Genomic DNA, 25,881 nt, shown 5'->3' with positions numbered 1-25,881 from the left:
TAATCATAATGATAACTAACATTGATGTCATGTTTTAAGGTTTGCAAAGTGCTTTACAAATATTATCTCATAGAGCACAGAAGCAAGCACAGATCCCAGGGGCATCCCATTATTGACTTCTATCCAAGAAGACATGAGATCATTGATGACTATTCTTTAGGTCTGATCATTTAACCAGTTCTGAATCCACCAAACTGATCTATTAACTTTTCCAAATCTGATCTTCTTCATAAGAATGGCATGAGAGGATTTGTCAAATCTATATCTTATAGCTCTTAGAGATGTGGAACATGTAAACAAGAAATTATACCACTGCCATTAGAGATGATATGTGATACCATCACAAGGTATCAGTTACATTACTTAGCTTTTATGATCTAAGCTCAATTGTGGGCCCAGATAAAAAAGAAATTCATGAGCCTTTATAAAAATTAATGTGTATTGCTTTAAAAACAGTAGTTTGTAGAATTAGCTATTATTTAAAAACAGGAAATAGAAAAGGATTAATCAGCATTTAATGCCAGGCCTAACCTTGCATGTTCTGGAAATTACTTTGCATACATTCTACCATCCCAACAATGAAAGAGCTGATGCTTCTTTTGTTTTCTTTATTCACATAATCCCTCTTGAAAGAGGCTGCTGATTAGTGTTTTTAATAATGAATAAGTTGTTGGCTGAAGTGGTTCACAAATAAGAGTAACCATGAATAACATGAACAAACTATATTCACTCTCCTGTGTAAAAATCACAGACAGCAATGTCCTATGACCATCAAAATCAAGTTTTCAGAAATGAAGTTATTCATCATCAAGTTTTTTACCTCTCATCGAAACCAAAAAATCATTATAAACTCCTCTGAAATCAGATCATTTAGGATTCACATTCTTAACACTTTTTTCCACCTAATCTTAACTCCCCCAAATGAGCCAAGTAGAATTCATCTGTCAGAAAGCATTTTTAAATACCTATATGTGTCAAGCACTACACTAGGCCCTAGAATTACAAGAAACAGCATACAGAAACTTCATACTCACAATAAACTTGTATACATATGAAATATATACATATAAATATATATGGCATAAATATAAAGTTAAACGCAAAAATATATAAATTAGTCAAACAACATGTTTTGAGTTGTAGGTGCTAGCAGATGAGGGCTGCATGTTAAAAGAAGAGAGACAGTCTATGAGACAGAGACAAGGAGGAGGCGCATTACAAGTAAGAAGGATGGCTAATACAAAGGAATGAAGACAGGGACTGAAGTGAGGCATGGGAAAAACAGAGAGAAAGCCCACTGGGCGGGATCACAGAGTGCCAAAAGGACAATGTCCAATAAGGCTGGAAAGAGGCTGGTGTCAAACAGTAGAGAGCTTTAAAAGCTAAACAGAGGAGTTCATATTTTATCCTAGAAGCAATAGAAACCTACTGTAGAGGCATCACTTGGTCAGGTCTGCATTTAAAGAAAATTTCTTTGGCAATAATTTGTAGGATTGTAGTAGTAAGAAAGTTGAGGAAAGAAAACCAATTGTAATAACTAGGGCAAGAGGTATGGAGGGCTTGAATTAAGGTGACAGTTGTATGGCTATAGAGAAAGGGTCAGATATGACAGGTGAGGAAAGTGGCCTGCCCAGCATCACACAGTAGTAAATAACAGAAATAGAATGGTACAGTGGCTACTACATTTGGAGCCAGATTCTCTAACTCCAAATGTAGTAGCCACTGTACCATTCTATTTCTACTTCTTTACCATGTAGGACTGCTGAACGGTGCTCTCTGCCCTCAGCCCCAACATCAGAGCTGTCTGTAAGTCAGTTATGTCTTTGTCCAAATGTTGGGAAATTGAAAGATAATCTTTTTTGCTTTTAAGCTAGCTAGATCTAATCACTAGGGTTTTTGATAGTAATAACACTGAAGTTTTCACTCTTCCACTGATTGATTTTCTGAACCTGAAGTACAACATATCAACACAAAAACTGAAGATGAAAGTATATATGTCCTAGATGTCAAAAGTGTTTTATTTAAGACACTGATTATGAGATATTTGCTTTTCTAGAATGTCTCAGGTTGACTTGAAGCAACTATTTCAGAGGGTATTCTGAAAAGAGAGCTATCTAGAATAAATACACCTAGAATTCAGGGAGCAAAGTCTCAGAAATAATAGCAAACAGAACTGAGAAGGCAAGTTAGTATAAGCAAGTCACTGCACCTCTCAAAGCCTCACTTTTTTCATCTGTAAAATGGGGATAATCCTTGTATTTACTGTTTCACAGTATTAGGAGTATTATACCAGCTCACTATTGTTAGTTATTATTCAGCAAAGAATTGTTTCAGGATCAACAGAACCTCACAGGTCTTAATTTCTCTATGTACAAAGTAGAAAGGTTGTAGTAGATGGCCCCTAGAAGATCTGTGAATGATCAAGCATATATTAAAAATCCCTAATTTAACCCCAGATTCTAACCAAAGGCCTTTTTTCAGTCGAAAAATATCCATCCTACCACACTGTCCTATACAAATATTTCCTAATGTTAGGTCATCAGAGACCATATGGGAGACTTCTTTGAATTTCTAGACCACATCTAGAAATAAGACCTTGGCAAAAGATTGAGCTAAAGAAGTCATATCTCTTCCATGGCTACATAATCCTGGCTCTGAAGATAGCTCTATTTTCCTCTTACTTGTTCTTGACAGAGTTTGAGAACACAAAGAAAGCATTGGTTGACACATCATTCCCCATCAGAATTACCTAGTACCTTGCAGAATTTTTCCACCTACCATTTGTTGCTAGGGGGGAATACCACCATTTGAGGTGACCAGAATAAAACAAAGACACAGAGTGCACTCTACAATTGGGGGCTGAAAATATAACCCTCTTTTAGGATATCTCATGACTGCACACATTCCACCCTTATCTTATTACTCTACCATCATCCAAGCAACTGCAACTCCTACTTTCCTAAATAATTTCTGCAATGTTTCCTTGGCTCTGGCTCTCTTCTTCAGGACAAAACCCCACACCTTTAGAATCCTCATACCCTTCTTTAATTCTTCTAGTGCTAAAAAGATGCCCTTTTAAGAAAAGGGGCAACAAGTATCCTATGGGGCTTGTCCTCTGCTGCTCTAGTCCCAAGGTAGCATGATTGAGTAAAACCCACAGCAGTCTCAGCCCACAAAACTGCTGCTGTTGCTGAAGGTACCATCTGTGGGAGACCCGATACGCCCTAGGATTACCCTGCTCTGCTGCAGAGGACCTTCTAAATGCTGATCAAGGCTGTCTCGGGAAAGACAGAGCAACGTGGAAGTCTAATTAGTTGAGTCTTTTAACTAAGGGAAGGGTTAAGAGATTTACTAAATTCCTATGAATTACCTAGTAGTGCACCAGGAACTATACTAAGTGATTTATAAATGTTTTCACATAATTGTCACAACCCATGTGAAGTATTTCTTCATTTTACAGTAAAGGAAACTGAATTCAAAGGATTAAGTGACTTGCCCAGAGTCACATAGCCAATAGTGTCAGAATTTGAACTCGGGTTTTCCTGATTGCAGGCCCAGTGATCTATATCCACTGTGCCAACTAGCTCCTAACTTATTACTTACACAAAAGAATAAGGAAAAAGATCCGCGTGCACAAAAAATATTTATAACAGCTCTTTTTGTGGTGGCCAAGACGTGGAAAGTAAAGTAGTACCCATTATTTTGAGGTATTAAATTAAGGAATGGAACAGATAAATGTGTTTTAAGAAATGGCAAAAGAGAATGTTTTAAAAAATTATTAATTTATATGAAGTGAACACAACTAGAAAAACAATATTATACAATAACAATAAAAAAAAAAAAGAACAAGATCAAAGCAATGATCAACCATGATCCCAGAAGAATGATGAAACATGCTACCTGCCTCTTGGCAGAAGAAATACATTCAAGATGCAGAGTGAGACATATTTTTGGATATGGCCAATGTAGAAATTTGTTTTGCCTAGTTACACATTTTTAATATGTTTTTGTTTAGATTTGAGGCAGCAGAAAGTGTGAAGTTTAGTGGGAAGGAGGGGAAATAAAGGCTTATACATTTTTTAAAAATTTAAACCTTCCCCCAATGTAAGTAAAATAAGTCCTACATTTGGATAATTTCAATATATATTTACTATGTTCTCTGAGGGCAAAGATAAGCAAATAAGACATTTAAGCAGTCCTTCTAATTTCTTAAGAGATTTATCCTTTCCTTGAAATTAGTAAGATGACAAAAATGACTAATGCCTGATATAAAACATTAGCCGGCTGACTTTTCAGTTTTGAAGAATAAAACTCAATAAGCACAAATGTAGAGTAGATGACTAAAGTGGAAAATCCATGTGACAAAATTTCATCTTGGAGGTTGATTTATCTGAATAGCCTAGTAAATCAGCAGGTGTCTTCATAGCCCTGTAATTTCTCTGCACTAGTTAAAAACAAAATTCCATGGAGGGTTTGTATCTATTCTCTGGCATTTGTTGTTGTTTATATAAAAAGGAACATGACAATAATCTTATTGCATTCATTTTCAAAGAGTGCTCAGTGTTTGAGCTGTAGACATAATGAACATGATTGCCTCAGAATCCAAACTGTCTGAGAGAGAGCAAAAATGTGTGGGCTGTTTCATAAAACAGTTAGAGATTATTATAAATAATGTTTTTAAAAATAGTATATAAATATTTTAAATTAAAATTTAAAAAACATATCAATTTCACAAATCTTTAAGCACTTATATGCACAATAATAGTCACTAGGAATATGAAGACCTTTAAAAGGGGTAGTTCTTACACAAGGTAAAGTCTATATTTATCTTGCTTTGTATCATGGGAATATCTGTTTTACACTCAGGGACATGTAAAACTTCCACATTTTATCCAAAACAATATACTTCTTGGTCTCCAAAACTTTTACTTGCAATATAGATCATGGTAGAATATTTGATTTATCATAATTATATTATAATTCTTTTTCCAATTCTACTCCTTCCCTGTTTCCCAACACCTTGGGGTTACTTACAAAACACCTACATTCTGTTGTCACAAGAGAAGGTAATGATCACCAAAGACTGCTTGACTTGCACTGGTCAAAACATTAAATCATATATCGCAATAGCCCTTTTTGTTAAAATCTTTCTTCACCATGGTCTCTACTCTAGTGCTTCAGGGTGACATAGAAGTAGACATGGATTTCACAAGCTTTGCCAATGAAATACAGGCTGTCAGTCCTATCAAGTTGGAAAGGATTTGAGTAAAGATATTGAAAATGAACTGTGTGTACATCTCATGTGATACCCAACTAAACTAGATCTAGAGAGGTTCCTCGACAGAAAGTTAACTATCAAGTGATAATTTGCAGATGGGAGTGCACAAAAAGTCAAAATCATCCTTTAAGGCATGGAAGGAATGTAATCTGTATGGTTGGAAGGAATAGCCAGATGGATAAAGCCACAAGTGTTTCAAGTGTAAAATAAGTTGATGTTATTCTTACCCAAGAAAGGTTTTGCTCTCTTTCATTCTTTAGGGGCAAAAACCTCATCTTAGCAATATCAGAAAGAGGTTCTCAAAAACCAGGCTCTTAGCACATAAACAACTTACATGGACACTAAAATAAAACTATAACCCTGTATAACCAAAGCCAGTAAATTGGCATTACTTTATAAAGGAAGACAACTATATAATTTAAAGTCGCTGAATTCAAGGAAATCTTTTATTGACAATCACAATTTTACTTCAGCTACACATATGACTACCTGAGGAAGTAAGCTTATGTATCCTTTGGAATTAAAATCCTACCAATGTTATTTGGCTGCCGTTCTGGTAACTGGTTGCTTGAACTCTTGAATTATTTTTGCTAGAGAAAACTCCCACTTGAAAGGGATGATGCATTAAATACCTGGCCATATGCTTTTAAGAATTCAATCTCAAAAGATCTGTGAAAATGATTTATAGCTTTGAAGTCCCATTTCAAGAATTAGATGTTTATAACCACATAGAAAGGCCACATCTAGGCACAAGGCCCAGTTCCTGATTATATGAATACTGATTTCTCAATGTATGAGTTTTGCCTGTGTGTGTATGTGTATTTAAATTTTATTTTGAACATAGATATATCTACCTCTGAGAAAACTAGCTTTATAAATCAAATTGAGAAATGATTATTCACATAACAAAAAATGTTCACTGGCTTTTTTTTTAATAGCTAACTCTCATATCGGATTTAAAATACAATTCAAGCTACAAACATTTGACTTCCATTCAAGTTAATAGAAAGGCACTTGCTGCATTATCACATGTAGAGCTATGTCATATTTTTTTCAACTACTTCAAATCCCATTTCCAAATGACATATGTCAACATGATTCTATGATTTGGTTCATTTAGTCAATGGATGGAACTCCTTTTACAGATACTATCTATCACATAGTTTTTCAGAGCTTCTTAAAGTCCCAGCAACATTATTTCTAGCTTAAATATTTGGGGACTTATTTTTTCTTGTTCAATTGTTTCCAAAAATTCATTACCCCATTTGAGGTTTTCTTGGCAAAGATGCTAGAGTGGTTTGCCATTTGCTTCTCCAGCTCATTTTACAGATAAGTAAACTGAGGCAAACAGGCAAACCCTGGATCACATGGCCAGAGCAAATATTTTCTGAGGTCAAATTTGAAGTCAGGAAGATGGTCTTCCTAACTCTAGACCCAGCACTCTACCCACAGAACCACCTAAATGTCCCTAGGGGACTTGGCTACAGATTTTAAAATAATAAGAGAACTATTAGAAAGACAAATGCTCAGGGTAAAGTACTATATTTCAGTGCTATTAAAGACAGCACATACAGTATGACTAGTTCAAAAAGAATTTTAGAGCAATCTTCTTCTTCCTGCTTTCTAAGATTCCTAAAGTTAAGATATTATTCTTTATACTTAAGATAAGCTCAGAATTAATGCTCATTCCCTTACCTCTGCTTTCTGAAAGCTTAGCCTGTTCTCCATCTCCTATTTTAGGTGCCAACTTCATAGTTACCAGAGTAAAGATTCCCAACTCTGATCCTTTTCTGAGTCAAGTCTTTGGCTGCCCATCCTTGGTGGGGAAAAAAAAGATTAGCTTCCTGGCAATAAGGTGCCAAGTCAGTAAAAAGTTAGGAGAGAGAAACCAAGAACCATACTTAAGGTAGGTCCTAACAAATTGCAGATCTCTTTATATAACTGTGACCCACCCCATATAATTTATTTGGTGTTAGTCTCTGGGAGGGGGGGGAAACCAACATAATATTTATTCTTCCTATTTAAGGGGGAAAAATGTCAGAGATCTAGAGTCTGAGATTGTAAGATTCTTTTTTTAGTAAACTGTTCTTCCTCAGAGTGATGTGATTTTCCTAATGCCTTAGAAGAAGGAAACAAAGTACTAAAATCATGATGTTCAACTTTTTTCTGTTTTAGAAAGGTTTTTTAAACAAACCTTTGTGGCCAAATAGAAGGGCCTTGACAATTATTAATAATTGACTGAAATATTTAAATAAAGGCAATCTTCAAAGTCACTATGGTAATAAATGATGCCATAACTTACCCTGCAATAACCATTAAGAGTTCAAGCAAGTTTTTTCAGTAATTCTTGATGAAACTATATGCTATTTATGATAAGCCTCCTAGAGTCAATGTTACATGATTGTTCTGCATATCATTCCTACTGACAGACATGTTGTATATCAAGAATGTGTGGGCTCCAGGATCATAAAACAAATTACATTTAGATGTTCAAGATCTAAATATTCAATTTTGAGTCAATTTTATGCTGACAGTACATGCTATGAAATTTAAAAGCAATATTTTAATAATTAATAAGTACAAAGTTCAGCTAATTCAATTCTAATTTAGATCACTTATACTGGATTTTAATCCTGAGACATAAGAGAAGAGAGAAGGAGGGAATTCCTGTTCTATAACCTTTTTCTTGCTGCTAGTACTCTATAGTTTACATGCACATCATATCAGATCTTAAACAATGCAACACACTGCCTTAAAATTTTTGCTATTAAAATGTAATGAGACCCTCTCCCCCCAAAAAAGAATCAATTTTGTCCAGTATAAATTGCAGGAATTAAACTTCCTTTACTACAGTCCTTATATACAAGTTAAGAAAAGAACTAAAAGCTTTTTTCACAAAGTCAAGGTTGACAAAAGATGCCTTTCTCCTATCACATTTTCCTCTGTAGAATTTAAAGACAAAGATAAATATAAACACAAATAAAGTCTAAATTATTGAAGTCAAATATAAAGAACACTTGTCAGCACACCAATCTCTTGAAAGAAAAATATCCTAACTGTTCAATTCCTGTCTTAATGTAAAATAGTTTTATGATTTTTTTTTTACTTTATACATACAAGTTACAATAAAAACTATGAATTAAAGTACATAGATATATCAGCACAGGCTGGACCCAGTATAACTCAGAAAGAAAGCCTTTCTTCTAAATGGAAGCTGGGAATACGAACAGCTTGGAAACTACTGAATGAATAAAACAAATCTCCCCAATATCTCAATCCATCAGTGGTCAGAGACCAAGTCTGAAAGCCTGGTAAGAAAAGCATGTGCTTTTTCTAACAATAACATTAAAACTATCCTTGTGCGTAAGGCAACATAAATCATTCTATTGAACTGATCAGAGGCTCAAAGAGAAAATCCATGATACCCATAATGCTCTTCGTCAAGAAAGAAGTCACTCCATATGTTAGTACCACTGTTCATTCTAAATTAAGTCACTTATAATAGTTGCTGACATAATCTTTCTTTAACAGAATTGTCAAAATATTTTCTCCCTTTAATAAAAAATGAGGAATATTTTAAACATACCCTTGAAGAGAGAATGTTTAGTTAAAAGTCAAAGAGAGCAAGGTTCTAGGACTGGTAGGTCCCTGCTAACATGTAATATGAGCTCAGACAAATCACTTCACCCCTTCTAGTCTCAGTTTCCTTATCTGTAAAAGGAGAGGACTGGAAAGTACCTCTAAGGCACCTCTTAGTGCTAACATTCTGCAATTCTATCTATAAATTCTAATATCAGAGAAGCTGAGAGTAACATCTGGGCAAAGTTAGTTCTCCTAACTCTAAGCTCAAACAAGTGAAGAGTAGTTGTTTCTTATGACACAGGCTATTAGACTAAATAACTGCCAGATACAGTGCTTGGTTAACAAAGTTTTATGTCATTTCTTTCTTTTTTGTTAAAGGGTGCCTGTATAATCTATAAACAAGAAATGTCATCTAGTGGTTGGCTAAGGGCCCTGGGATAAGAAAAGAGCCTTCTCTTAGAAGGGAGGGGGAGCCTTTGCTCAGGGTTCCAGGAACTCTGTGGGCTGGAGGCAAAGGATCCCCTGAGCAAAAGAGAAAAGGCATAAGGCAAGTACTTCAAACCGGAGAGGTCCAAAGACTACAACTATTGCTGTTTGGGGGAGTTGAGTCACTAGAAAGAAAACGGCACCAGCATTCTAGCTGCATGCACCTTCGGTTTCTCCTTGCTCCTCCTCCCGTGATTTTCTTACCTGACCCGGTTGTCGTGGAACTTGGTTTGCTGGGGCTGGTTGAAGTAAATGGTGCGAAGGGGTGCTTCCTCGGGGTCCACAGTGGATGTGGTAGCGGACATCTCATCATCCGCTTTCTTGTAGCCCGAGGTGGTATAAACAGGTCCTGCAGCAAGCCACGGAGACAAGGCAGGAAAGAAAACAAAGAAGTCAGGAACCAGGCAAGAGGCGAACAAACACTGGCAGCTGCTGAGGACGGAGCTGGGGGAAGGATGCTCTCAGCACGATGCCCAGGTCCCGCCCATGTACCTATCCCCTCCCTAGAGATTGCTGCTGCTGCTGCTGCTCCCAACTCCTCCCCCTTCGTCTCTCCCTCCTCCCCCTCCCCAGGCTGAGACTCCAGCCAGACAGCAGAGCGCAGGGTAGCCGAGGTGGCCGTCCCCGCCTCCCGCCCGAGGTAGGACTGGCGCAGGCGCTCGCTCCACCCGCTCTTACCTCCCCCGATCCCCGACAGCACTGCGCTTGGGCGCTGGAGCAGAGCGCACCGAGTAGGAGCCGAGGGCCAGGCAGCAGGCCCCTCAGCCCGCGGGAGCTTCGGGGAGCTTCAGTCTGGTGCAGGGAAGGAGCCAAGTCCAAGGCCAGGCCAGGACTGAGGGAAGGGAAGTCAGCTGAGCACCGAGGGTTCTCTGGTAGCCCCAAGTCACAGCAGCAGCACAGAATCCTCTTTGGTAATAAGGAGGAAAAAGACCGATTCTCACCCGTCGGGATTTAGGGAGGATGAGGGATGCAGCCACTTGTCTCTGAGAGGCAGACACGGGGGAGGGGAGGAGAATGGGGTTTGATTTCGATGGAGAGATGCAAAATGATTTTGCTTGCAAGCGAAGGATGACACAAATCAATCTTCAGCAACCTTACAAATAAGCTCCACTGGATGATGGAAGGAGCTGTAGAGCAAAGAGGATCTCTGACAAGTGTGCGGCGGCTGCCACATCCCCCGCGCTGGGAAGGATTTCCCATCCCAAGGTCCTAAGGACAGTCTCTTTGTGAGTTTGCTTGGCTACCTGAAACAATCCAGCCCACGATCGGATTTGGGATATTTCATATGCTTCTCTGGATACAATACAAATCTGACCCTCCCTTTATGATGCTTCCTTAGTCCCTACATAACACAATTATTTTTGTTTCAGAATGACATTTGTGTGAGGGTAAACTCAACCCCCACTTAGGTAAGAAAGCAGGTCAATATTAGGTCTTAATGGATCTCTAATCAGACATAATCTCTAAACATTCTGACACGTGTCACAAAAAATTCTTCAATTTATTTTCATTGTTCCCTTGTCCCAGTCCCCAGCACATAGAAGGATCTTTCACTAAGTTCCTTAAGAATTCATCTCATCTACTTGAAACGAAATATTTTTGTGATAACAAAACTATAGACCAAAAGAATTACAAACATCTTGCAGAGACTCTCATTTTAGCTTCCTTTGTCATTTAAAATAATAATTTACACATGAAAGCTTAATTTATAATTTAATATGTAATTATTAATAAATAATTTACATAGAAGATGAATGTCTATTCAACATTTTTGAGGTAATATAAAGCAAATTCTTTTCCCCTTATCCTGTCTCACATCATTTAGGAAACTGACAAGTCCTTGGGAAGATAGATGTCTCTTTCTATAGAATATGCCACACTTTACTTTCATATTTCCACCCCACAATTGACTAAAATTAACATTCTCCCAATTACAAGTGGGAAACTGTCCAATCAACTTTGTAGTCATATTCTTCTTTCATCCTATAAAATCAAGCATCAAATCTGCTCTGTAAAGCCATTCACAATCTAACTCCAACCTATTTCCAATCTACCTTCCCATGCTTATTATATTTTTCTGCCCTTATAGTTCAGTCAAACCATGGGGCTTGTTGATGTTCTCTAGTCAATTGGCATTTATTTATTATGCTACAATATTCTAAAAAATTAAAAATACAAAGAAAGGAAAAATTCAGTCCATGTTTTCAAAGAGGGACAACAACACAAAACTACTATGGTACAAAGGATACATACACAGGATGGTTAGTACAGGGGAAAAGATACCGTCTAGTAAGATGCTTTAGTGAGCTTTTGGCAAGAATCAAAGATCTGGTGAGACTAAATGATAATGAACAGACAAGAAAAATCTTTCCCAAAATAGACATTTTCTACTCTAGAAAGTGGAGTGGGTTTAAAATGCTATAATTTTATATGAAGTGGCTAGCAAGATAAAGAAGGCATCTCTTTAGGCAAAGACTACATTTATACCTTAGTCCTCAGCCACTTTCCTACCTACATAAAATCCTCAGAGAAATTTGGGAAGGAAAAAAATGAAAACCTAAAATCCCTAAAGAAACATGGAATGACTGATTGAAGGAAGAAGCTTCTAAGTAAAGAAGAATTTGGAGAAAGGAAGAGCAAAACCTTCTTCTTTCTCCAGACTGTAAGAGATAAATAGCTTCATAAATAAGGTGATTACAGGAGATCAGCAGAGCTGCTCATCCTAAAGAGACACCACCAATTCACCAGTAGCTTCCCAGAAATAAAACATCCTTTCCTACCCAGGCTTACAATCAGGAAGCTATAGCGAGAAGTTAGTATAACCACCAAGGATCCTATCAGGCCTAGCTTAGCAGACCAGCCCATCCACATGAGACATCAACTCCTAGGATGGAGCCCAGAATTATCAGAACAACAAAGAGTGACTCACAGAAAATTTCATGAGAATCTTCTGGAGAAAGTACTTTCTGGAGAAAATGACTGTATCCCTTACACTTGCACCTAATTATTGTACTCCAAGTTCTTGCCCATTCTTCCTTCTTCGGTATTCTGCATGTATTTGTAGGAAAGTGTGCCCCTGGGGTTAGGAGAAAATAATTTGAAATTAGACTAGTTGCTAACCATTTGAATAAATATCTTTATCAGAGCTCTAAGTCTACTGGCTTTTTTATTTTGCATTTATTTAAAGATTGGGACACACTCTCACACCCACGCTGGAAGTATAGTGGCTACTGACAATCTGTTCAATCAATCAATAAAAAATTATTTTTTGTTAATGTTCATTCATGTCTGACTCTTCATCATCCCACTTGGGATTTTCTGCCAAAGATACTGGAATGGTTAGCCATTTCCTTCTCCAACTCATTTTTACAGATGAGGAAACTGAGGCAAACAGTATGAAATGATTTGCCCAGGGTCAGAAGCTACTAAGTATCTGAGGCTGGTTTTGAACCCAGATATTACTGATTCCAGGCCCTGAACTCTATCCACTGTGCCCCCTTGCTGCGCTTACTGGGCACCTATTATGTGGCTGATAGGCACAGTGCTAAGCACTGGGGATCTAAGTCTGAAAAAATAATCTCTGCCCTAGAAGAATTTGCAAATGACTGAGAGAAAACAATAAACAAAAGCTAAAAAGCAAATGGGGGAAGGAGATGAAGTATGTGAAAAGGCAAAGGTTCCCAACTCTGGACCATAGTAGAGAAATCAGAAGTCTTAATATAGTCCAGTCCGGTGAGAAATGAGGTTTAACCCACCCTTGTCTCAGAGAAGCAGTGATGAGGTGGAGTAGTAAATCCATTACAGATCAACACAGAAGCTTTGACTAGCTCCGTTTCCAAACAAGGACTGTTCATCTGTCTTTAGACAGGTTTTTCCATTTTCTTTACATCCTCATCTGTGTATAAAGTCCCCTCAGAGGGACTGACAAAAGCCCCTCTCCAGAGGTTCATTCATATTCATTCATTCATAGGGTAGACACTCAATCATCTTAATCCCACTGCAGCTCAAAGTTCCTGAGGTGGCAAGGATTTGGGTGGGTGCCACCAAACTGAACCTACTGAGGACTGTTAAGGGAAAGCACACCAGTCTGGGTTTAAAAATTAGGGTTTAACAGGATAGTCACCCAAGTTGCCTATAAAATCTTTGAAGTGTTATCAGCTATCCCTCTGGGGGCCCAACTGGCTAGCAAAAGTGTGAACTGCTCACATAAACTCTGAAGGGACACACAGATGAGGATGTAAAGAAAATAGAAAAACCCTATGTAAGTTTAGGGAAACCATCTTCTCTGTCCCTCTAACAAGGAAAGTAATCTTAAAGGTCAAAGAAATGGAGCCTGCAAGGTTGTGCTGGACCTATTTCAAATGGAAGTCTCTACTTCAGTCACCTCATCTAGGGTGACCATAAGGCAAATGCAAAATTAAAACACTTCCCTCCCCCAAATCACCTGACACAATTCAATGAAAAAGCAAAGTAAAGGAGCAGGCTCAACTTTGCCCTATAACTGTGTATAATTGTGCGTGTGTATGTGTTTGTGTGTGTGTGTGTCTAGTTATTTCACAACTGCCCATCTTGATTTACTGCCCTCTAGTCAATAGACCAAGGGAGGAGGAAATTACTCTTCAGAAAGTTTTTGTGATCTCTGGGCTGAAGAATTCCCCATCAGGAACTGTTTACCTCTGTAGTATATAAACTGGAAAGCAGAAATTGTCATTTCTGTATATCTCCAGCTCCTAACATAATGCCTATCTCATATAAGACACTTAATAAATGCTTGTTGCTTGACTGAAATCTAGAATATTTTTTCTCTGAACTTTTATTAATTTCTCCTGCTATACCATCCTAATCTAGATGCAAATTATCTCTTAATTATTCTCTTAAGCCTCCTAATTGACTTTGCTCATCCAGGTTCAGTGTTTCACTATCATGTACACCACTGCCAGACCTAGCTCAAACTACCTTAAACTTAAACTATTCTGCCTGGCTTTTGAATCCTTCCACAACTCAACCCTATTAATCACTCTTATTTCCATATATCGTATCTTCTCAAGTTCTGAATATTCTGTACACATCATACTCATTCACAGTTAACACAATTTCACTGTTATTCTCCCTGCTGTGCTTGTAATCCCAATCCTTAAATCCCTTTTCTTCTTTATTTCTTATTTAGAAAGGTTTTATTTTCCAAGCCCCAATCTTTTCTAGTCAATCAACTAGCATTTAAGGCCCTATTATATAATAGGCACTATGCTAAATTCTAGAATAAAAAGAGAAGAAAAAAAGATAATCCTTTCTCCTTACTTCTTAATTCCCAGGCTAAAGGGAAAGATATGGAAACAACTATGTAAAAGCAAAATAAATATAAGGTAACTTGGATTTACTATCAGAAAAAAGATTGGAAAAGAACTCTTGCAGAAGATGGAACCTGAGTTGACATTTCAAGGAAGCCAAGGAAGCCAGGATGTGAAGATGAGGAGTCAGACGGTTCTAGAAATGACAAGCAATCAGTGAAAATATCTAGTGTTGCAAGATGGAGTGTCATGTATAAGAAACAGCAAGAAAGACAATGTCTTTAGATTAAAGGATACAAGGGGGTAAGAAGTAAGAAGACTGTGAAGATAGGAAGCACCTAGGCTATGAAGATGCATGAAAGCCAGAGTATTTTATATTTGATCTGGGAGAGAGTCACTGAAATTGAATGAAGGGGGAAACATGTGATATGGTCAAACTGGCATTACAGAAAACCAAGCTGACAAGTGAATAGAGGATGTACCAGATTAGGAAGATTCGAGGCAGGAGGGTCTAATGTAATAGTCAGGGTGTGAGGTGATGAAGGCCTGCACCAAGGTACTATACCTGCAGCATTAAAGTAGAGAGGGAAGTGTATGAGAGGTATTCTGAAGGCAAAAACCACAGTTACCAGCCACTAATTAGATATGGATAGAAGAAAGAAAAAAATAAATAACTGAGATGGTACTATCCTTAACTATAAGAGGGAAGTTTGGAGAAAGAGAAGGGATTGAGGGAAGAAAAAATTAGTATAGTTTTGGGCATGTTCTGTTTAAGTCTTCTACAATTTGAGATGCTTATAAGAGGTAGTTGGGGATACAAGACTAGAAAGTCAGAGCTACACAAATGGATCTGAGGATCATCTAGCGAAATGATATAGAGGGAGGGCAAAGTCTGGTTTTGTTCATAAATCCTTTCTCTTCTCTCACATAAACATTAAATTTACTTTTCTTCATCCTCTCCTTCTCTTCCGGTCCCCTACCCCATGACAAAGCAGTCAGTCCCATGAGATAACCATTATTAGTGAAAACTGGAAGAAGATCTGGCAATGGAGACTGAGGAGTTGTCATTCAAGTATGTGGAGAACTAGGAGAAAGCAGTGTCACAAAAAGCTAGAGAGAAGAAAGTATCGTAGGGAAGAGGCTAATCAACAGTGTCAAAGGGTGGAGAGAGAGCAGGAAGAAGAAAATTGAAAAAAGGCCATAGATTGGTAATTAAAACAACACCAATGACTTTGGAGATAGTAATTTTAATTGAATCATGAGTTTGTAAGCTAAACTACAATAAGTTAAGAGTGAGAGACAAGGAAATGGAAGCACCAATTATAGAAGGCCTTCTCTAGGAGTCTAGCTAGAAAAGAGAAAAGCTACAGGATAAAACCTATCCGGAATGGATGGATGAAGTGAGGTGTTTTGGTTGTTTGTTTTTGTTTTTTGTTTTTTTTAATATGGAGAAGACATGAATATGTTTCCAAGTACTGGTGAAATAATCAATAGACTGGGAAATTTCTACTGAAGCGTTCCCTGACTACTTTAGTCCTTAACTCCAGTTTTTCTAAAAACAGCACCAAACTGTTTAGTAATTAACTGCCCCACTTTATGTTTTAATTATAAACTTGAAAGCACAAATAAGATTTTACAAAGTAAGCTGTAAGAAGAAAGATCCAAGATCATCTGGAGGAAGAAGCAGGGGCTTAATACCCCCTTAACCTATAATGCCCCACAATGAGTGAGGCCAGCATCCCTGAGTGAAACTTGTCAGTGATCAGACTACTGCTCTGTGATTTCTGCAGTGCTGACCCATTATATCCCAGACCTCTTGGGAGGAAAGTAGGTATCCCCATTTGGGTTGACTAAGAAGGGGTAAAACGGTCTATCGTCTTCCTTGCCTTTGGGAACCAGGGTAGTGCCAAAGAAAGACTGCTGGATCTAGGGTCACTTAATTTTTTTATGTCTCAAGTTCCTCAATTATAAAATGAAAGGATTGTACTACATAACCTCAAAAGGTTCTTTAGCAATCTAGGATCTTATGAAAGTGAATGGAATACAGTAATAATTTATGTTCTTTCATGTTTAAGATAGTGAGTTATGAAAACTGTAATAAATAATTAATTTTATTTAGATATTATGAAAGAAAATTATTTGGGTGGGTTATATGTGAATGAAACTGACAGTTTATTACAGTTTTTATAACTCACAATATTAAAAATTGAAAAGTGAGTGGCATTTGTCGTTATTGTTAAAAGGGAAGAGGGTAAGGATTGTTACTATATAAAATTTGGAAAATCAATAGAGTAGAAGCTTGATAAATGTATTTATTGGCATTTGGAAAATTTTTTTAAAAACATAGTAAGAAGGAAGAGAGAAGAATAGTCACAGAAAAAGAACTATGAGAGAGCAAATGAACTGCCAGTATATAATATATTCAGGAGTATAAAATATATGCACATTTCACTAATACTCCCACTTCCACTTCCCCCATCTTCCTCTTCACTAAAAAAGCTCTTCTGCACTTCTTTCCTGTGAGATAATTTACCTTATTCTACTTCTTCCTTTTATCTTCTCACCATGTACTCCTCTTTCCTCACCATTTTTCTTTTTTTTTTTTTTAAGATATCATCCCATCATATTCAACACACAGACATGTCCTCTATGTATATACTCTTAACTGTCCCAAGAATGATAAAGTTCTTAAACTTTAGAAGTATATTCTTATGTAGGAATGCAAATAATTTAACTTTATGGAATCCCATTTCTCTTTCCTGTTTACTTTTTTTATGCTTCTCTTTCTATTCTCATATTTGAAAATCAAATTTTTTATCTGGTCTTTTCATGAGCAATGCTGGGAAATTTTGTTTTATTAAATATTTACCCTTTCCCTTCTTTCCCCCCTCCCAAAGAATTATACCCAGTTTTCATGGATAAGTGATTCTTGTTTGTTATCCTAGTTCCTTTGCCTTCTGGAATATCATATTCTAAGCCCTTCACTCCTTTAATGTGGAAGCAGCTAAATCTTGTGTGATCCTGACTATAGCTTCCATGATAATTCCAACAGCCAGTCATCAAGTTCTAGCTATTTGACACCCACAATATCCTTTGCATCTATTCCCTTCTCTTTAACTAATAATACTGCCACAAATCTAGATCAGGCCTTCATTATTCATTGCTTGGACTACTGTAATAGCTACCTAAATGTTTTGTCTCCCTGCATCTAAGTCTCTATTCTCCTCGAGTATCCTTCACATAATTATTCAAGAAATCTAACAAATACAGAGTGGGATTTAGAACTGACAGAGACCCTAAAAAGTCATCTTTTTCAAAGCCTTCATTTTACATCAAACTTAAGCACTGGGAGATTGACCTAAGGTCACACCGCTGGTAAGTGGCAGAACCAGAACTTACTCTAAATCTGGAATTCTTTTTCTATACCTCATGCCCTTTAAGCCTTAGCATATTATTTCACAAACCCCAAGTCTTCTATTTCTCCCTATTGCAAATAAGAAAATAAAAAATCAACTCCATAGACTAGTGTTTCAGGCTTTTTACAATCAGAATGCAACTTCATTTTTAAAATGTATATACTATTATTCCCTTTTACATATACTACACTCTACCCCAAATAGATAATTGCTAATTGTTCTCAACTTACATTCCATTTCCTGCCTCTGTTTATTCATAAAGGCTATTTCTCATATAAAGAACATATTCCTTCCTGATCTCTGGCTTTCAGATTTTTCTTTAATACTCTATTGATACTCTCCTTCCACAAGGCCTTCCCCTAAATTAAAGTACTGTCATTTCTCCAATTTTCCTAGAGCCCTATGTCTGAGTCTTTTTTTCTGTCCCCATAACACTCTACCTTGGATAACATTTACCTTTGAATGAGCTATTCTCTCCAGTAGAGCTTCTTGTAAGGGGAAGCTTGTAAGCTTCTTGAAGAAATGGACTGAATTTTTACATTTATGCCTCTAGGGACTGGTAAATTACCTCTCATATGATAGGTATTTAATAAATATGTGTTTGATTTGAATACTTACAAAATTCTTATGGTCTTGTGATTTCATTGGTGAAGGGAATTTCCATTTGAGCAAGCTCTTTCTAGCAATACAAATTGGTATTTGATCTGAAATTTATAGTCAGAGTTGTCTGGACTGAAAGATTTAAGCAATATAGCTAGGGTTACATGATTAATATATGTCACAAGCATGAGTATGTTGGAACCAGTTCTAATCAGTTCAGAAGTATTATTTTTTCCATATTATATAATTTACACCAAGAAAATACTACCAATCAGAGATTAATTTATTGTTTCATTGATAATCTAGATTTAATAAGTAATGAAGAAATTGTTAACATCTCTGATAAAAAAAATTATTCAGACTGATCTTAAAAATATTTCCTCCATTCAGTTTTTCCCTATTTGTAGAGTCAAATGTCAAACATTTTCCAGAATATCCTTGATTACAAGGAAAACTGAAATTCATGTATTCTTGACTCAAAAGGATGGCTTGTTATCTTCCCATTTATATACCAACACCTAAATTATTTGACATGAGTGTTAATTTAGCAGATTAAGAAAATTCAGTTTAAAAATCTCAAAATACAGTTCAGAAACAAAAAAACAAACAAGCAAATAAAAACTCAGCATTCGTTTCAAAGTTCAGTGATTGTTTATTAAGAAAGCTTACCTAGCATGTAAACATAACAAAATACTAATTAGTATGAGAGGGGGAAAAAAGGAACAAGCATTTGTATAGTGTTTACTATATGCTAAGCACTGTTAAGCATCATTTGATAAAACAATCCTGATTTATCCCACACACTCAACCAATGGAACCTGATATTCCTCTGGCCTTAAAAGAGCATTTGGAGAAGAGAATCAAGGATGATTATTTTTCCTTTATCTACCAAAGGCCTTAAACTGCCAAGTGTTGTGCAAATGTAAAACATCACAGTAATTCTCGCTTTAGTATGAAAAGCAAGCTCTAAAACCTTCACATACTTCAACTTCCCCTAAATTCCATATTTCCAGATATTGCAACTGTGCTGTTTTTACCCCAGGATTCTAAGGAAATAATGACTGGCAAAACAAAAAATTGCTATTGAAGGAACATGATTTCATTTTGTTGCAGAAATGATAAAGCTGCTCTCCTGTCCTTTTTTGAGGGCCATGGGGCAAGAGAGAGAAAGGAGAGACAAGAAACAGAGACAGGACATTCAGAACATTGTGTTCTTGCATACAGCAAGCATCCAAATATATGTTGACAGGCTCCTATACTTTTTTAAAAATTAAATTTTGAAAATGGATTTTAATCATTGAAGCCTGATACTTACAGATTCAAGCTTCAAAACTCACAGGTTTCCATGGTTCCATGAATGGTGTTGGGGTTACCAGTTAATGTCTACCATCGCTAGAACCTAATAATTACATGAAACACTCAGTTACCAGAATAGAAATGAAGTCAGGTATATGGGTAGCTAAGAAATAATTAACATGTAATTTCTCAAAGTCAGGTTTAGAAAGAAGGACAGGAATTCAGCTAAACAGGTCTCAGTTTCATAGACAGTTATTAAAAGCAAGACAGGGTTAAAAAAAAAAAAAAGTTCCAAATTCAAATTGATAGGAATTAAATCAGAAAAAGGTAGCAACAGTCAGATGGTAATATGCACTTTTGCTACCAGACCAGGAATAAATAAGCTCTACTTGGTGGTTACATCTGGAAAAGGAAGGGGTAAAATTTCAGAGGTCAGTTCTGACATTTAATAAAGGAGTAAAGAAATGTAGAGGTAAATCAAGGCACCAAGTATATATTTCCCAAGATAGTAACCTAGTATGTTATCCTGGGATTGATTACTGAGCTTTTACTATGAACTCCTAGAGTACTAGTTAGGCAGGTAATGATAATAATAATAAAAATAGCTAACACTTATATAGCCTTTACTACTAGCCAAGAACTATGCTAAGTGCTTTGTAAATATAAAGATAAGAGCTTGGAAAAGAAAAGCTTAGGGGTTACTGTTGAAAAAGACAAATAAGAAGCAGGGAGTAAGCTAGGTTTCCATGACAATGGTTGTGAGCATATCAAGGACAAACCTTGAATTTGCAAGCTCAATCTTGAAACACAGGTCCATTTGAGTAAAGTTAACTTTGTAACCATATTTATATTTAAGACTGATAGGCATAAATGAATACACTTATTTAGTACCTACTATTAGGCCGATTTCCTATCCACTTATATTCCCAGTAAAGGACAGAGGAAACATATGTTCAAAGAAGTTATGACATAGTAATAGAACAAAATAAACACACTTGAAAAGACAACCATAGGTCAATAGTCATTCTAATCCCAGATAGAGGGAATCCTTATACCCACACCTGATAAATGATCAGCCATTCTCTGCCCAGAGACCTTCAAAAATAGAGAAGCCTTCCATTTAGCCAGGAAGTCCACTGCTCTTTGAGAGAGCTCTGGTGGTAAGAAAGTTATCCTTTATCTCCAGCCAAAAACTGCCTCAATAACCTTCATCTATGGCTCTAATTTCTGCTATTGTTAGTCAAGCAGAACATACATACCTCCTTCCTTTTTCCAGATGATAGGGATGGGTCATAGCCAAAGGTCTACTCAAAACTGCTTACCCAGCTAAAAAATGTGGAGCAATAAAACCCTTAGCTGTTGCTTCTTTTTGTCCTCTGCAACAAACAAACAAAACAAAACAAACAAACTGAAAAAAAAAAAAAAAAACATCCTGTCTGATCCACAATACATTGCAAAGACTTTGGTTTCCTTATCTGGATGAAAAAACTTTCTGGCTTCTTCCTTATCTCTTATAATTTACAACCTTGTAGACTCTAAGCCTGCTAGCTAAGTCCCAAATTTTCAGTATATAAAGATCTTCCCAAACTATTTCAAATTGCTAGACTCTCTTTACAGAGTAGTTCATCAATCAACAATGGTGTAAATAAACTTTTTTTGTGACTTTTAGGAGAATCTCTTTGAATTCTTTCAAACTATGAACTATGATTCTCACACACTTCAAAAGCCCTTCAAAAACCTGAAAAGAGCAATCATATACTCAGTTCCCTACTCCAACCACTAGTCAAGTCTTCTCTTTTCTAGGCTAAATTTCCCATTGCTATCATGTCCATAGGAGCAAATTCTTTCCAGTTCAAATACAAAAACCAAATTTTAATAGTATAATTTCAGATATTCTGAAAGTTTTCACCAGATCATCGAGTAAAACGCTAAATAAATTACACATGAAAGAATTGTATAGAAAAACTACACTGTGTTTTTCCCATAAGAACCATAATTCTGTTGCTTCTATGACAGAGCAAGATCCAAGTAATAAAAGCACTAATACAATACTTATTTGGGGAAAAAAGATAAATCTATTTAAATATTCTATTAATGGTATTACTGCTAATGCTCAATCCATTAGTGATCACTATTCAACTTCTGCCAAGCTTATTGCTATGACTAGGCTTTCAAATTATGTCCATAGGATGATGGGATAGAGTCTCAAAAGTGCTAAGTCAGGGCTGCCTCTTAAAGGCTGCATCATAGTCTCAGCCCTTATCAGAAAACTGAGCCTTTGCCATGGGGCACAAAACACCCTGGAAAAGGTGCAATAGCATACTTAATGATCCACTTTTCTGAAGGTCAACATAAACCATGGGACAAACACAGACTTGCCTCCATCAGGCAATTCCTCCTCAGGAGATTCAGATAAGAAAGAAGTACCTTTCCCAAGCCACATTCATTTATATACACCAGGATTAGTTAGGTTGAACTCCCCTCCTCAAATATCCTGGCTAATTTAACCCCTGCAATGATTTCATTTTCAAAGCAAATAATGACCCTCTCTACTTTTTCTGCCTTAGCACTGAGTGAGCCGGCCACCATCTCCTATAATGCTTTTGCTTGTCCCTCTTAATAATTCTAAAATTTTAAATGATATTTTGCATCCTGAGTGTGCCATAAGAATTTATTGGAATAGACTTTTAAAATCCAATCTTGTATTGTCTCTTCCAAAATAGTCTAGTTAGCTTTCTTTGGTTCCGAGAGCTCTCGTTGCTCGTCTTTTGCCTCTGCCAGTTTCTGCCTCTAGCTTAACTCTGACTCCTGACTTCTCAATCCCCTCGACTGACAGCTCTAAGAGCTTCTTATATATGATCTCTTAAAGGTGTGAATCCAAAGGCTGACTCCTCCTCTGAGAGAGTGGGACTGTGGGTTTCTGACTTGTGAATCTCCCTAACTTGTGAACTAATGTGTGAGCTAATGTGTAAACTCTCGAAGGTGTAAACATAAGCATTGTTTCCATCAATTCTAGGGACTTAACACCTTGTAAGGATTTGCTTTAATGTGTGAACCAATTATATAAGCATTGTTTCTATCAACTCTAGTGACTTACCACCTTGTTTCAAGTTCTGGCTCATAACACAAATCTACCCTCCTCAAAAAAATAATAATAATAATAATAATACACCTTAACTACACTGTCCTTATTATATAAGAAAAGTTGAAAATACAAGTATTAACATCTTAGATCAGTTATCTTATGTCAAAACCAAAGTTTATGAGGCCTCTCTCGCTGTAGATTCTGCCTTTAATCGACAGTATTTATGGTCAGTTTCTCCAAAACTGACAGGATGCAATTCTATCTAAAAGGCTAGTCCTTTGGATTTCCTCCAGTAGACAATGTGAGGACTTGAAAGGAACATAGTGGAACAAAAACTGAACTTGGAGCCAAGAAAGATCTATGTTTCAATCCTCCATTCAATTTTGAATTCAGTTCTAGAGCATGTAGAAAAACTAGTCTAAAGAGTCAACTAAAAATTAATTGAAATAATAATTTCTTCAAACTTGAAGGATATAAAAATAAATCAATACAAATCTGTAGCATTTCTACAAAATACTAGTCAAACAAGCAGAAAAAAATACATTTCACTTAAATGTATTACAGAAAGTATAAAATACTTAGAAAATCTATCTTTTAAAAAGCACATGAGAACTATAGAAACACAAGTATAAATAATTTTATGTAAATACAAACTTAGGGGCAAGCTAGGTGGCTCAGTGGAGAGTGCACCAGTCCGAAAGTCAGGAGAACCTGAGTTCAAATCTGGCCTCAGACACTTAATATTTCCTATCTGTGTGACCCTGGGCAAGTCATTTAACCCCAATTAAAAATCAGGTATGGAGAAAGATAGACATGGAATGTTATATGTACTTTTAAATGTGTTCATTGAATTATAAATTTCCCATTTTATTTTGTTATAAGAGACTTCTTGCAAAGTGGGAATAATCTGTGTTTTTAATGTAAAGAAAATTTTCTAAAAATAAATTGTGCATTCAGCACTTAATTTAAACCAGGTAAAATCGGTAAATTGGTAAAAAACACTTTTTATTTGTAAAATGTGTATTAAAATATTTTCTAAAAATTCTTGATAGGGTTTTTGAAAAGTTCAAATAAGAATATATATAAAACACTTTGTAATTGTAACCCTTAAAGCACTGTGTAAATTTCAATTATTACTATTATCTCATACTACCATGATTATCATCAAATGGCCACAAACTAAAATGGTTTGGTTTTCAAATTTACAAATCTCTTTCTTCTAAGGAAATGTTGTTCATTCCTACAGCTGTCTGTCAGATTCCCTCCCAAGAAACATGCACCTGGACACAGCCTTCAAATTTCAGCTTGCTCTTTCACCTTTAAAAAAAATTCCTAGTATTGTCAAAATAATAAGATGATCCAGGGAATAAAGCCAAGATGGCAGAGAAAAGGCAAGGACTTTGCTCTCCCAAATTCCCCTTCAAACATTTTAAAATAATAACTCAAAATGAATTCTGGAGTGGCAGAATCAACAAAGAAATAGAATAAAATAAATCTCCAGCCTAAAACAACTGAAAAGATCAGTGTAAAAGTCTGTTGTACCAAGATGAAAGTAGAGCACAATTCTGCACGGGCAATTTCCTGGCAAGGCAGCAGTGGGCCTTTGGGGCAACTGAATCAGTAGCATAGCATCTGTACCTCTCAGCCCACAAACAACCCATCAGAAGAAGGTTACAGAGATTCCTTTTCTGGCACAAGGCACAAGATGCTGTTGCATTGTCCATACATAAATCTGGGTCTCAGTCTCAGGGTGAAGAAGAGCACCAGCACACCAGAATTATTGATGACAAGGGAGTGAAGACCCTGGTCATAATTCCAGGGCAGAAAAGAATGCTTGTGGTCACTCATAGACCAGAACACAGGCCAAAAGTAAACACTTCAGATCATACCATGTTGGAAGAACTGAAAATTACAGATCTTCAGAACTAGCTCTCAGAACAGTTGCACAAAATAAAACCCTGAAGTTTTAAGACAGATTCCTTAGCATGCTGGAAGTAGAGCCTAATTTTAACATCAAATTAAAAGTCAAGAAAGAAGCTAGAAAAATAAGCAAACAATAAAAAAAAAATTCTAACTATAAAAAGTTGCTTTGGGAACAGAGAAAATCAAAACAAAAAATTCAGAAGACAACAACATTAAAACAGCTACAGCCAAAGCCTCAAAAAAAAAAAAAAAAAAAGTGAATTGGTTTCAGGATTGTAAAGAATTCCTGGAAGGCCTCAAAAAGAATTTTTAAAACTCAAAATGAAGGAGGTAGAAGAAAAATTGGAAAATGATAATAATAAAAGAATCAACAGGTTGGTAAAGTAAACATAAAAATACTGAAAATAATACCTTAAAAATAGAATTCATCTAATAATAACTGGCACAAAAATCCATAGGAAAGAACTTCAAAAGTAGACTTAGCCACCTGGGGAAAAAGGCACAAAAATTCAATGAATAAAATGAACTTTAAAAAAAAATAGAATTACCCAAATGAAAGAGATGGTACAAAATCTCACTGAAGAAAATAATTCCTTAAAAATCAGAATTGGGAAAGCAGAAGCTAATGACTTCATGACGCATCACAAAATAATAAAACAAAATCAAAAGACTGAAAAAAATAGAAGAAAATGTGAAATCACATCAGAAAAATAACTAACCTAGAAAACAGGCTAAGGAGAGATAATTTAATTTAAGAATTACAGGACTACCTGAATGCCATAATCACAAAAAAGAACTTAGAAATCATCTTTCAAGAAATTATCAAGGAAAACTGTCTTGATATATTAGAACCAGATATATTATAGAAATTGATGAAATCCATCAACTGTCTGCTGAAAAAGATCCCAAAATGAAAGTGAACGAGAT

General features: G+C 36.2%; 1 protein-coding gene across 4 annotated transcripts in view; it reads right to left on the bottom strand.

Moving 5' to 3' along the window:
* The window catches only part of ATP8A2 (ATPase phospholipid transporting 8A2), a 769,397-nt gene that overhangs the window by 626,378 nt on the left and 117,138 nt on the right, over positions 1 to 25,881 (bottom strand). For 3 of the 4 annotated variants that reach the window (XM_051986556.1, XM_051986559.1, XM_051986558.1), the window contains exon 2: positions 9,551 to 9,695. In XM_051986556.1, coding sequence (XP_051842516.1) covers positions 9,551 to 9,695 — 145 coding nt within the window. Of the gene's footprint in view, positions 1 to 9,550; positions 9,696 to 10,024; positions 10,896 to 25,881 lie in introns of those variants that run through there. The other variant, XM_051986560.1, reaches the window with a different exon arrangement.

The sequence above is a fragment of the Antechinus flavipes genome, chromosome 3 (assembly GCF_016432865.1).
Source record: "Antechinus flavipes isolate AdamAnt ecotype Samford, QLD, Australia chromosome 3, AdamAnt_v2, whole genome shotgun sequence".
Lineage (NCBI taxonomy): Eukaryota > Metazoa > Chordata > Mammalia > Dasyuromorphia > Dasyuridae > Antechinus > Antechinus flavipes.
The sequence above is the reverse complement of the archived record's forward strand: the minus strand, read 5'-3'. Positions and strand labels throughout refer to the sequence as shown.